A 15,344-nucleotide genomic window follows, 5' to 3' on the forward strand; every position below is an offset into this window, starting at 1 on the left:
TTAATAAACAAACTTGATGAACAAGCTAAAAGTCTGGAAGAAGAGGAAATGGGAATATGAAAATAAACATCTGAGACAATCTGATCATCCAAAGATTCTGAACAAAAGCCCACTGTAGGATAAGAAAAGTCTCCATGGGATATATAAAGTGGATTGAGAAACCAACTGGGATGCTAAAGAGCTATGACCAAAAGCCAATCCCTACTTTTCTTGGGAATGTCCAACAGATGGGAACAAGTTCCTGGAAAAGAATGAAAAAACTATACAACAGCAACTCTGGCCAATAGACACTGCCTCTGACATATTGTATCAAGAAACATAATCCTGAGGAGGAGAATAAAAGGAACAGCACACAGGGAAGGAGGATCATAAAAATAAAGACTAAGTTTCTCTGACAATCAGCCAAAAATGTGAAAACTGAGCTAAATGGGTTCCTACTATCCCTGAGCAAGGCTGAGGTAAAAATAATCAAATATAAGGAATACATTTCTATATCTGATTAAAAGGAAAAAAACAAAAACAGAAAAAGCAGGAAATAAAATAAGAGGCAAAGGTGGGAGAAACAAAGTAACATACATGAGAAAATGTGTAAAAATTAAAAACAAAACTAGGAATATCAATGACAACATAAATAGAAGATTTAGCAAAGGTAGTTAGTGGCAAAAACTGTCTAATTCTTCTTTGTCACCAATGACAAACATAGGTTCGAAAGATTGTCCAGGCAACATGAAAAACTCTTACATCACCTCCTCAACAAAGACAAATCAGATACTACTTTAATTGTTAGTCTAGTGTGAACAATGTCTTGTTGTCCTACATTCAGACAAAGTGGAAGTCACTGTCATTTATGAATCAATACTGAGAAAATATAAGACCACACAATATCTGCAGGAGAAAATGTGTTGGAAATAAAAATCAAATTTTATATTTCCAGAATAGTTGGTGTTTCTGTAGATACTTTCACAACAAATACCTATCTCAAAAGTTCACAAGCAAGAAAAAAGAAAAAAGCACCTTTACCCACGAGTGCCAAATCGAGAAGTGATGACTGAACAATCAGAAGGATGTGTCACGCTCCTACTGATGGGGCTGGTTACATATTCAGTTGAATGTAAAAATGCAGCAATGGCATATGGAAACACGAGTTTTGGTGGGATCCTCAAAAAAGTGGAGATCAAAAAAGTTAACACATATGGAGGACAACACTGAATCTGAATCCAGAAACCTGTATGGGTGTTGAGGTTATGTATCAAATTGCAGTTCAACAACACCACGTTTCCTCAAATTATAAACATTTTATAATTTACAGCATTGTAATTTATTCTGTTTGAAGTGTAAAACTAATAGTGAAACCCCATATATAGGCCTTCTAAACTGATTTCTTTTTATAATTAACTGGACATATTAGTCATATGTCTGACAACTTCCAATGGCATCATCTATCAAGACTGTGTATATTCCACAAATATTATTTCAGGGCTTCATTTTTAAAAATGCTGAAAAAATACATTTTGATTTTTGTTTGATATATTTCTCAAAAAAACATGAAATGCTATGTAAAAATATTTAATAAGTTATTATGTCTGAAACTACAGCAAAATAAATATTTAAATCCTGTTGTTGCATTGTGCACTTAATAAAATTTAGTGTATAAATGAGTTTATGTATAAAGTTTCCAAACAGCTCATTGTTTTAACACTAACATTTACAAAAAATGTAACCAAAGTTGCAATAGCCTGGTTCATGTATAACATACAATTCTGACCATAGTTAACTGCTAGAAGTCAGCTTTTAAAATTATATCAGAAGAAAGGTGTATCAGATCTACAATCTATTGAAATACAAGTACCTGTACTGCTGTAATTTACAAGCAGATTTTATGTGAAGAAGAATAGTAGTTTACATTAAACCAAAAATGAGCATAGCTGTATTCCATTACCACTAATTGTTGGAAATTATAATTAATGTCTTTATTCTCCACTTTGCCTCAATAATTCAAATGTTAGGGAAGTTAATCTTATCAATATTTCTAAAAATATTGTTACAGTCTCTTACACAAAGTAAAAAACATTCTGGAATATTAACATTAACTGATTTGTATAAATGAATTACAAAACAATTTAAGATAAGTAGACAGGTGTAAACTTTATCTTCTGTATTAAAATACAGTTATATGTATGTATGTATAAATAAAATTATTAAACAATTTAATATCCTAGTGAAATATTTCATCAAATTAACTAAATTAAATTTTGTATCACATAATCCCCATACATACCTGCTGTATTGGTTGTGTTTCATTTACAAGACCCATCAACCAAGGTGCTTCTTTTTTTAATTGATGCTTGTATAGCTGCTGAACAACCAAGAAGTAGAAGGAAATTATACACATCACATAGATGGAGCACATAAAAAATCTGAGTCTCACTGTCATAAGCTGAGCTAGAATGTTACACGAACAGGTACTGAACAATGTTCCCATCTTGTTGGGCTGTCTGAATGTTATACACCTCTAACAGCTTCAAGAACAATTCTGTAAAATGATGGTGAAATTCATAATATGGTTTGAATAACTTCTAAACAACCAGGACATAATGAAGCCAATGTTAATAACAGTTTCTAACTCCTTTACCATCTCTAGATTCAATATTGAGAAACTTTGTTAAGAAGGTGATCTGCTGAGGGCTCATAAGAACTCTGAACAGCAAAACCTTTTAAATAGTACAAGAACCCCCATGATTCTCTAAAGCAACTGGCTATAATATGTACCTTCTCTGCAGAAAGACTTTCTACATCAGCAGAGTACACGGGACAGTAACCAAAAGAACAAATATCCTTTTTTAACTGCGTAATATGCATTAGAACATTAATCTTGCTATTATATTTTTATACTTCACTTAAGATTGAATGTGCAGAGCTGTGTGCTAATAAAGGTCACACAATAAAATTTTATTGCTTCAGTGAATATCCAGCAAAGTACTCAACCAGAAAAACAAAGTGTTTGAATACCCACCTAATATACTGCTTGAATCATATTTTAGACCACCCTAAAATAAAGGACAAATGTGAACTTCTTTTAAAAGCTAAATTAACTGATACACCAGCTTAAAGAATGATGTAATCTCATTTTCCAAGAAAAAGCAATACAAATTGTTTCTCTATTCATGCTACTGTAAAGAAAAATTTATGAAGAAAATAGCTTCAATAAAAGGAAAAAATAAGTTTCCTTACAAGTTCAACAAACTTATGAATTATTACTCATCCTTCTGATAAATTATTTCAGAGTATGTGAACAAAAAAATTTCTAACATACTTAAATACACATGTTTACAATTGGCTCCAAATAATTAAAGTATGTTTCTACACATTTCAAGTGCAATACTCTGTACACAAATATAAATTTACAAAATTACACAATAATATACTAGGTATGAATGGATTTTTTCATTAATGCTGCACTTGCATGAGTTGTCTTTGGTGTTTCTAGGTTAGAACAATGCATTGTTTTCTCTTCATCATGCTGTATTTTATATATGAAGGCTGACATATCATATATACTGAGAAAAAATATTCCCCACTACTATGATTCAGCAATAAGCTTTGGAGCTTATAAAAAAAAAAATCAGGGGCAAATTGTCATGGTGAGTTAATTTGATTGTGCAGTTTTGTACTTAAGGACAAATAAACCACAGCAAAAAATGTGGTAGATAATGGTTATAGCTAATATTTTTGGTGTGTGCCGGCAACATCATTACAGAAGTTTTAGATATTGAAATTGTCTTTTTTATACTTTTTCCATAACTAAATATCTCTACAAATGCAAATAGTCTTTTTTTTTTCTATATCAAAAGTACATGGAAAGAAATTCAGAAATATATATATAAAGATGAAAAATATGAGCATCCAAAACAAATTCTCAAAGGTAACATTTAAGTCAGATTTTAAAAATGCTTTTCATAACTCAAAATATTAGATTGATTGGAATAAAAAGAATCCAAATCCAAACATGACCCACCAAAAATTGTCTATCAACCTATTAACGAACACAAAACAGGACAATTAAGCTGTAATATTTAAGAAGATACAAGTATAATTTTTAAAGAAAAATGTCTGCAGCAATAGCTTCTAAAAGCACTAAAAATATTCCATGTATCAGATTGATCCTAAATCACACATGAGAAAGCAAGACAACCAGCAAGAAAAATCAAACAAGGGCCAAATTTGATACTTGAGCCTAAAACATCTCAAACCCCACTATCAATTATCAGCTGCAGCCAATTGTGCATATTGTAGCTACTCTTAGTAAAATATTAATTCAACGTGATTAAAATGATGTTAAACTTAAAACAACAGTAGAAATATATCTATTAATTAAAAACACTCTTAATATCTACAACTATGAAATAACCAGCCTTCACTCAGACTATTATAAGATAACTTGAAACACTTATTTAAATAGTTCAATAATAATTCTCACTTACCAATATCATTCAAGCATAAACTGAAACAGATGAGGCAAATTTAGTTACTTCAAGCTGGCCTTTCCAGGCCTGGCATGCTGAATGTGTCACCACTCAAAAAGGTAGAATTAGTTAAAGCTAGTATTTATATTATTTAGATGACCTTCAAATACTAATTATTCTCAGGGATCCCATACTGAAAATATAAGTAACCATAATGTCTATAAAGAACTTACTATTTAATAAGTTTTAATATTTATTGCAAATGAATTTAAACATTCTATAACCATTAAAAAATAACTTTACTACTAACAAGTATAAATAAAATTTTATTAATACAAATAGTTACATACTGTTTTAGTTGGTAAATATAATTTTTCCTTTCAACAGAACATAAAAAAACCTGCTATTTGGGAAAGGTAAACCAAGGGCATGAAAAATTTGCTCTTTCATTAAAAACAGCAGACTTATGAAAACTATATCAGAATCTAAATAGTGTGCTCTGTAATTGGCATTGGTATTTTATTATGCAAGTTTTGATGGATACATTCTAGAGATCAAAATTTAAATTATTAGTAGAAATTAAATCATCAATATAATGGAAAGTAAGAGCATGTAAGCCAGGTGTTATAAACTGCTCAAAACATATTTTGATAGAAGAAACAAATTATTCGATGAAAAATTGTCTCCTACAGGAATACCACTTACCTCTTTAAAAGTTTCTTCACTAAAAACAATAGTTATAAATATAAATATTAAGTATATTTTTATACAGAATCCTAGTGAAACTATTTAGAAATAACTATATTTGCATGAAAAAAAATCAATCATTTAAACTGTCAGTTTTTATAGGGCTGTGTTTCTTTACAATCTTGAATGCTCACCATGAACTATTACATACTCTTATCAAGTCTTTCAAATCTATTTCAGTACATAAAGTAGAAATATGTTTTAGAATACAAACTGCCAATTCAAGAGAATTTAAAGCAATTATACATTACAAAACTGTTTATTATTTTGGGTATATTAAAAACAATACATCAGTCATTTTCTGATAATGATTTTATTTTATTGAATAAACATATCCTGAGTTCCACAAAACACAACAGAGATAAGTTTGGTAACAGTATTTAAATGAATTTATAAACCTAAATTTAATAGGTGTTTTATATAATTTTTGGAGTTACATACAGGAGAAATTAAATTTGTGGAATCATTAATTATATTCTATTTTTATAGTATTCTGTAATTTTGTAATATTAGTATTTTTATTTGTATCTTTTTGTAAGTATTTTAATTGTATTAATTTAATTAATTAAAACTTGTGCATAAAATTTTACACAAATCCAAAATTACAATTTGCTTTAGCAATTGTGGTAATAAACTTGTTTTAGTTCCTTTAACTTTACCTTTAAATTTAATATATATTTTAAATACATTAAATTTATATAAATATAAGCTTTTTGCAATTTTAAAAACAAATTTTTATTCAGGTAAAGAAACAAGGTGGATAAAACATTTTTTATTAATTTTTATAATTATCAATGTTTTTTTCTAAACATTTTAGTATTTTAATTTTGTCTTTCTTATAAATGATAAATTTACCTTTTTTTGTAAAAATACTCAAAGGTGGTTCATCTTTAATAACTTTTAAAATACCTGTAATAATGTTATTACCTCAGAAACCAGTTAAATTACCATTACTACAAGGTTAATTAGTAACCTTTACAGGATCACAATCTTCAACAAATCTTTTTACTAAAAAAAAAATGATTCAAATTACTTTAATACTTAACAGAAACAGAACCCAAAAACAATAAAAAAGTGATCCATAACCTTGAAAATAATAAAAACCAAATGAAATTTTAAAATAATACCATTTGTTCAAAAATAATAAATTAATTTCTGAAGGAAGAATTTCTGTGACAACAGCTCTTAAATGAATTGGGAATATCTCAAATCAGTATATAACCAAGAAACGCAGATGAAAAACAATACAGCTTTCAAGGAAAATCAAATGAGGCTAGAATTTGAGTGCTGGAATCTATAATGTCCAAACTCCACTACTACTCACTATCTGCATCTGGTTGTGGGTAGAAATATTTGTTAACAAATAAAACACTAATATCTACAACTGTAAAACTTCCAATCTCTTCCTATAAATAACTATTACAAGGTAACAAGAATTTTAAAATCCTTACTTGAATAGTTTAATAATAATTTATTATCCATCCCTTTCCTTCAGCAATATCAATGAAGTATAAACTAGACTAACTGAAACAAATTCAGCTGCTTCAAGTTAGTCATTGTTAGTTTTGAGTTTTGACAAGCATTTTCCAAATTTATATTAAATTCCATTATTATATGCTGTTCAACCTTTCTTTTTCTGTGTGTGTATATATATATATATATATATATATATATAAACAGATAAATGTGTAAAATATAACTAACTGCACAGACAGAAAAAACTGAACTGATTAAATTTGCAAAACCAAAACAAATATACCAATAAAATAAAACAGCAGCACAAAGCAAAAGGAATGACAGTAAAAAATTAAGATATTAAAATATATCAAAAAAGACGGAAAAATTAATATTTAACTTATTGTTTACTGGCAAAGAGAACTTACTGATTCAGTTTCTAAAAGGAGAAGGGAGCGCTAAATTATTCATTAAAAGTTTTATTCATGCCATAAAATTACCAGTTTTATATTTATAAATTCAGAGGAAGCTTCAACAGTTTTATGTTTATTCATTTATAACAATAATTATATATTAACTTATTTAGACAACAGTTTTGCATTTTTTTCACATCACCAGTTTATATTCACTCATTTAAAATACTAGTTTTATATTCAACTATTACAATCACCAGTTTTATACTTACTTGTTCAGAGCACTTTTTTATTCCTTCAAATAATCATTTCTATTTATTCTTCTACAAAGTAGTTTCATTATTCCTTAGCTAATATAAACATCAACTAAAGAATTCCACAACAAATTGATCAACCTTGCATAATGAAAGTATTGATACCAGATCTTTTTATTATGGATTGTTCATAATTTACTAGATATATGCATATAACTGAAATTTTAACAGCTTAGTTATATTGTATACTCTAATATGCAATAATAATACCAGATAAAATGTTCTTGCTCCAGCAGATATGATTCCATCAAAATAATCCCAATTTCTCATTTGTAAATGTCTTATGTCAAAGAACATTTCCTTACTCCTCATTTGAACACTATCCTTAAACAACAGTCAATATTCACCTATTACTGTTTGTAAAAATTATAACAGTTTGCTTACAAACATTGATTCATTCGTATATAAAGATCTCTTGATTCTTTTTTCATCCTCACCTATAGCATTCTTAATTTAAAGAAAATAAATAGTAGCTTGGAAATATAAAAAGACACCTATACACCAAATATGTAATTAAAAATTTGAAGAATAATTAAATCATTCAGCACAACTGGTTATAGTAAATTACAGTTTTTAAAATACTAGTCTAAGTAAAATTATTCAAAAGTTGACTACCTTCACTGACTAAACTCAATAAATATACTTTTGATTAAACATTGCATAACCATTCTACATTTGCTTTTGCAAAAGGGTTTCAATATCAAATGAAGTACCATATTTTCTCAAATTTCTCAATATTTCAATTTCTCATTTGTTTAATCCATTGCTTTACTTAGTAAATAAAATCTTTATAAATTATATGGAAATCTACCTTTATCATTTATTTCAATTTTAAGAAATGTATGTTTTTTTAGACAAAACACTATACATATAGGTCTTTTTGTTCACATTTATCAATATCAGTCAATACAATGTCATTTTCTCAAGAATGGGGTAGGTATGTCACAATTTTCAACTATGCTCTTCATGCAGGTTTTTGTATTTTATGGGTTTTTAAAGGCATAAAGTCATGGCGTAACCCAGATGAGACAATAATGTAAAAATATGATTATTATACATGTACATACCAACTATTGCATGATCACACCAGCAAAACTGCAAAAAAAAATAATGAAAAACTATACCATTCATACTTTCATAATTTTCATTTTAAAATGATACCACTTATACTTTTGTACAAGTGATATTTTAAAGTAAAAATGTCTCTAGTCATAGTAACAGAACACAATATGTTCCATATCTCACTACCACTCGTTGTTATATGCAGTTTTACTTTTTTTTTACTTGGATGTATGATTGGATGCAAAAAATTCATCACAAACTTTATGTTTAAATCATAATATGAAAAGCAATTTTCTTTTGGTGAGTAAATCATTATACACTTCTATAAGACAATTTTTAACATCATAAAAATCTAATATGAACCAGTGCTACCTTCGACATACCACGTGAAACACAGAAACAGACATTTAACTGTGTATTTTAATATTTACTTTTAAAGTAAAATATTAACATACATGTTACCCAGTGAAGTATAATTATCAATTTTATCTGAGTTATTTACACATCAGAATAATGGTAAGACTTAATAATACAATACTATTTATTTATTTTAACACCAAATATTTATTTATTACTGTTTAGTTTAACTTTACTATTATTTAGAACTGATAAGTCAGCAAGTTGGTCATCTTGTTCCCAGATACAGCCAAACAATCACAGCATCAACAGGAAAAAACTACATTAGTACTTATAAAACTGTATGAGTAAAAACAAAGATTTAATAGCACTTAAAGTACACTATATTTCCCATATCAAGTGCCAATAGTGCCTTTCTCCCCCCAAAACTAAGACTCGTCAGGCTAGCTGAGGTGCAACGAATATTGTAGTGGTCTAATATTTTATCATCAATTTGATGAGCAACAACTCTAATTGTGTGAATGAGATTAAGCAACTGAATTTTGAAGTTATAGGTACACATTTTTAAAAGTTTGTATGTATATGTGCTAGACTGAAAATTCAGAATTTTCAGTTACTTTTGTGGCACCCTAAAAATCTACAAGAAGTATTTTTCTAGCTATAAAATGATGTATAGAAAAACAAATTAATCTGATAGGAAAATAAAGTGGTAAAAATTTTCCTCAGACAAATCTCATTCTAGGCATCATGTGATATGAATTCTGCACATCTATAAATGACAACAACCTAGATCTTGCCATTGTTATGAAAGACGCTGTTAAATGATATTGTTAAAGGCCATAATAAAATTACAATATTAAATTCCATGAACAAAAGTCATTAAAACATTGTATCTTTTAACTACTCTTTGCAATAAAGCAACAGATCTAGATCTTAAAAACTGGAATATAAACTATTTATGCAAGTACTCAAGTATTTTATATCAGTTTTATTCCAGAAGGTTTGAATACAAACACAGGAGCATTCAATTATCAAGTTCAATGTTTGAAGGTATTATATGTCAAGGACATCAGTATATAATAAATACTAGCATAAGATGCAACTTCCAACAAAAGTTGAAACATCAAGATCAGAATTCAAGTATCTTCTATTTATGCCAAAATCAGTTAGATGTCAAAGTATTAAAATAAAATAAACTGGCTATCAATAATCAAGAATAACTTGTTTTCCAAATGAAAAGTAACTAGCTTCCAGATTCCCTCTGATAACTTTTCTCAAAGTATGTTATAACCCCATTAATCAACTTTGAGTGTCTAAGCAGGTATGTTATACACAGCTGATTTCTAATTCTGGTTTCACACAAAAGGAATACCCTTCACAGAAGCACTTATGAACAATGGTAAGAAGAAGAAAAGTGAAAGAAAAGATATTTTCCTCATCTAACTTCTAACATATTAAGGGTATCTTCACAAAATTTGGTAGACTTCAGTAAACAGATTTTTCAATGAAGTATTTTTTAATACTTCAAACTACTGGGGGCAAAAGAGTAAAGTTGCAGTTTCCAACAACCCAAAAGGTGCACAGAGGTAAGGGCATGCAGGATCACACAGAGGTCCCAGTTGCACCTGAGAACAGGGAAAAATGGATTTGTGGATAAGGAAGGACCAAAACAAGGTGGAAAAACTGCATAGGAAAAAATCTTCTGGTATCTAGAAAACTGAAATGTTTTTGACAAGGCTAACCAATAACAAATAATGGTGAAGATAGTTGGTCTACTGTCAAAATTCCAGATAAAAGGAAGATGATGGTCAAAAGTAGAAAAGTCAGGAGGCAAGTGACAATGGATAGACCAAAGTAGGAGGACAATAGAAATGGCAAAAGAAAAGGGATATCTCACAGAAAAGTCTAATTCAATGGCCAAGGGACAGAATAAATCACACACGTGAAAATGGAGGGGCAAAATCGCATGACAGAAGGGTGATGTGTCAGGTTAAAGCAGGAGAAGAGAGAATGGCATAGAAGAGGTAACCACAACTGACCTAACCAGAGGGGTACTACCAAGAAGACAACAAGGATTATCTTGAATCAAGACCAGAAACTGAGGTAAATAACAGAGGTGGGTATACATGGAAAGAGGATGAGACCAGTCACTGCTTAAATCACTGATAGCAAGAGCAAAGGGATGGGGAACAGCTAATCAGGAAAAAGAACTTGAGAGGGCTGACAAAGCATTTAGGAGTGGAGCCCACAAGAGAGAGCACTACCAACAGAGAACCTGAGGTGAAAACACTATACTGTGTACAGAACATAGTCTATCCAAAGGAGAAAGTTTGCACCATGTTCAAAGTAACTGACGTGGCAAGTAATGTGACAAGCCACTGAGTATTGGTCCAATAAGGAAGGTGCATGGTTTGAAAACAAGAGATCCTGAATTGAGTTCACCTTTTGTAGTCAATATAAAAAAAAATAAGTTACTGGAGTGGAACATAACAAAATGATCAACAACGAGGGGTACAAAATGGGAGCATGCCCAACAGACTACTGGAAGTTTGAATGCAATGGTATAAAGAAGCAACTGTCCTGAGTCTGTGTGCCAGATGTGAAATGGCCATTCAGAGATGATCACCAATCAGAGTTGAAAGCATCAGTGAAGAAGTTCAGGTTCAGTTTGAATGGAACTAATGGAACACTGATTATGATATTGGATTGGTTAAGTTACCAGAACAAGTGAACCACTGAGGTCAAAATTTCCAATAATCATACAAAGATACTAAGAAAAATATTCTTCAGAAGTCTAAATTAATTAGTAAAGCACAGAAGTCTAAATTAATTAATAAAGCACAGAAGTCATAACAAAAATATCAGAATGAATGTTAAATAATATTTTAAATATTTATTTTAAGAAATGCACAAGAGACAATCCAGTATCTTTTAATACTGAGCCCAGAATGGTCAACGGTGTGTGCGTGTGGTGGTGGGTGGAAGGGGAGGGGTGTTCTTTCTATAAACTGATGATTTAAGAGTTATTTCAACAGTTGTCAATGAAAGAAACTCAGCACACAACTTCTAAAACAAGTAATAATAATAATAATTATAATGAAAATATAGCCCAATGAAGTCTATATGGATTACACTATGATGACAGTAAAGGAGCCTTTATACTATTCTTCTTTCTCTTAATTCCAGAAATGCCATTTTTAACTTGAAAATTTCAATGGAAATCACCTGTAATTCATTGTGCACGTTTCAACTCCATCACTACCTTTTTGTGCTTAATTATCCCAATAGATTCATAAGGAACTAAAACTAGTGATTTTATTATACATTATTTTAGCCCCCTTCTTCTGTATAATAATGGTACTATTGCAACCATATTTTCATGTTTTGTTATCAATGGAAAAATCAGTTGACTAAATGGATAAACAAAATATCCTGAACCTTTCTGGAATTAATTTTTTTTTATTCACATCAGTATGCTGAGCTGGCTCGTGTGGTAAGTGTTAAACAACCATAACAATTATAACTATTATACTTCACATTTGTTTACTATTTCTATGACATACAAACATTCTTTTTTTTTTTTTAATCAGCAAAATAAGTACATATAGAACAATAGCATTTGTGTTTATATCTTTCTGGTTTTATAAAATGACATCATAAATTGTCCATGTTTATTATAATACACATGAATAATTACAGATGTTATTAACATGCAAAGCTGAATGTGCAGTGAATAATAATAACAAATGTAGTAACAATTATAACAATTGTAACCTTTGCATGAATAAAAAACATGCTAGACTAAATATTATTTTACCATGATCTTCTTCAGAAGTTTCAATATTGCCTTTAAATCAGTGGAGTGTAAAATAATATTCTATGATTTTGTTGCCAAGTGTCACAACCAAGGGAACCTTTCACTTAATATCAGAAATCATTTGGCTGTGCAAGGCTTAAAAATATTACAATACAAAAACACTTGCAGTCAAAGCAAGCTAGCTTTCTGCCAAATCAACTTAAAATGTTTCTATTGACCCACATGGGAGTTTTTTTTTAATTTCAATCAGAATGGTCATAGTAATGATTAGCTATTTCAATGTTTTTTTTAGTAGGACATCTCTGGTATAATTATAACACTGGCACTACTGGTTAACTTTTATTTTAGTCTATATAATTGCATCTCCTATTAGTTAACACAATGAGAATGCTGAAGTTCAATTCATCATAATGTTGAACTTGCACCAATTTATAATTTTTTTATATTTTAAATATGCACTGAAACACAGTAATAGTACAAAATATTTTAATAAATATCATACTACCATGTACAGATGAAAAATATCACTTATGAATTTTATCATTTTCTTAAACTGATAATATATTTTCAACAGACGCCTGATACTTCTCTAAACATATAATATAAAATATAACTTATAATTCATCTAGAAATAATATACATCCACTATGACAAATCTGGTTTTCCATCAACCAATGAAGAACCACAAAAACTCCATGTAAAAACAAGGATCCAGAAATTGATTGAGAAGGGACAGGTCAATGATCGTGACAAAACATTTAAGCCACAAGACCTGACTGTATTGTGTAGTCACCAATACCTATGAAGACATCCATCGTGAAAATAAGAAAGATGAGGCATGGAGAAGGATGCCAGGAAACAACAAAAGAATCAGGAAACATGGAGGAGGAATTTGGTGATAAATTATTAGCAAGGAATAAGAAGGAATTATTTGGCCTCGCCACATCAACATGGAGCTCCAAAGAATCAGGATAGTCCCCAAATACCATGTCACAGAGAAATGAAGACATTAATAAGTTCCTGACGGACACAGGAAATAGACACCTCCACCAATAGCACATCTCTTACTAACAGATCTCAACAACAAAATAGCCAGGCAAGTAGGAAAAGGGTTGATGAAGATAGTCTGGCTAATGTCAGCCACAAAAGAAATCTAAAGTCATTCAAACATTCTTCAGAATAATGATGAAAGGCCTTTGATAAGAATTACACAGAGAGAGGTAACACAAATTCTTGAAAACTGTGCCTGAAAAATCAAGACAACAGCCTCAGTATTTGAACTCCAGAGGGGTGAAATGGAATTTAACCTTTGTGAATCCAAGTAAGGATTCTAATAATGATGAAATACCAAACACTGTTGGTCCAAAACTCAAGAGGGTTAAGGCATATGAAACCCTGAATTTAAATGAGAAAAGCCCACTGAGCATAAACCTCAATGTTAGAAGAAGTGGGGAAACACCCAACAGATCAATTTTCAGAAGTTCACACATAAGAAAAGAAAAGCCATCACAATAAGCAGAAGAAACTTTCAAAATGTAGCAAAACTAAATGAATTAAAAGAAAGGTGTAGAAGGGTGAATCTCCTCAAAAGGTACTTCAACTGGGAGCACAGAAAACAAAGAACCAGGAAATATGCTATCTAAATTATCTTCCTTGTGATTATGCTCATCAGCTAAAAATAATGCAGACCCATGTGGGAAAGAACACTTAGGCCCCATATAAGAAGCTAACTCATGACAAACTAAGACTTGCACTTTCTTGGCAGACAACGGCGACCCTATGGTCTGAGCAATAATACTGCACGAGTCTAGAAACATCAAGAACTATAGTGGCAGTCACAGTAAATAACAAATTCATAATTCACAAAAATAAGTATAAACACAAATATAAACATTCGAAAAACAAAAATTATCCCACAAAACTTAAAATTAGTTTGGCTGTAGTAAAGTACAAATAACGCAATATAATGAAAATCAAGAACAAGCAAGAAACACCCAACTCAGTATGCAAATCTAGAAAGTTACATAAAAATAATTATACAGAAAAAGCCACTTGCTCTAGGAGGGTGTATAATGCTGCTATTGATGTGGGGTTGTCACATGCTCTATGCATGCTAAATGAGTAGCTTGAATATACAAGGTAGAGAGACTAGTGCATCAATAAAAAGTTTTTCACAATGCATTAGAGGGCAGTAGAAGATTGATAAAAGATATTATTTGAGAGGAGGTATGAACAACATAAAAAATTACACAATTATTGTTGATAATAAGCGTGCCTGTAGTAGAATGTTCCCTCACAAGTTTAAAAAGCTTCAGCTACATTGTAACCATACACCTGCACACACATGATGAAACTTGTGAAATTTGGAACCTTTCACCCTGTAAAAATATTGGTCTACATTATCTTACATCATTACACTTCCAATAGTCTGTTGACTAATTTAAAGGTTAAATCAATATAAAAATGTTTCAAAAGTACCAGAAACTACATCACAATTAAAAACAACACTAGTGTAGGGAAGAGAAACAAGAAAACACTGAATAGTAAAGTAAATGAAAGGGATACCTCATTAAACATTTGATTTTTCTATATTCATACTGGATGGTACTTTCAAAACACATTTTACAAATATGCACATTATCCTTAGATAGATTTTAAGTTATATTTATCAAAACATTTAAAGTTTCATCTTCATGATGACTTTTTTTTCTCTGTC

General features: G+C 30.1%; 1 protein-coding gene across 20 annotated transcripts in view; it reads right to left on the reverse strand.

Annotated features, from left to right (window-relative positions):
- LOC143249158 (alpha-1,3-mannosyl-glycoprotein 2-beta-N-acetylglucosaminyltransferase-like) overlaps nt 1-15,344 on the reverse strand; it is a 101,684-nt gene that overhangs the window by 74,813 nt on the left and 11,527 nt on the right. For 10 of the 20 annotated variants that reach the window (XR_013027608.1, XM_076498578.1, XM_076498580.1 and 7 more), the window contains one exon: nt 2,279-2,533. The exons of 7 other annotated variants lie outside the window; for them this stretch is intronic. Coding sequence is in view for 12 of the 13 variants with exons in the window: in XM_076498578.1 (XP_076354693.1) it covers nt 2,279-2,482 (204 nt within the window). In the remaining variant the exon portion in view is untranslated. Of the gene's footprint in view, nt 1-2,278; nt 2,534-4,481; nt 4,657-8,459; nt 8,488-15,344 lie in introns of all 20 variants that reach the window. 3 more of the 20 variants (XM_076498581.1, XM_076498583.1, XM_076498584.1) reach the window with 3 other exon arrangements.

This window comes from Tachypleus tridentatus, chromosome 4 (genome assembly GCF_004210375.1).
Source record: "Tachypleus tridentatus isolate NWPU-2018 chromosome 4, ASM421037v1, whole genome shotgun sequence".
NCBI lineage: Eukaryota > Metazoa > Arthropoda > Merostomata > Xiphosura > Limulidae > Tachypleus > Tachypleus tridentatus.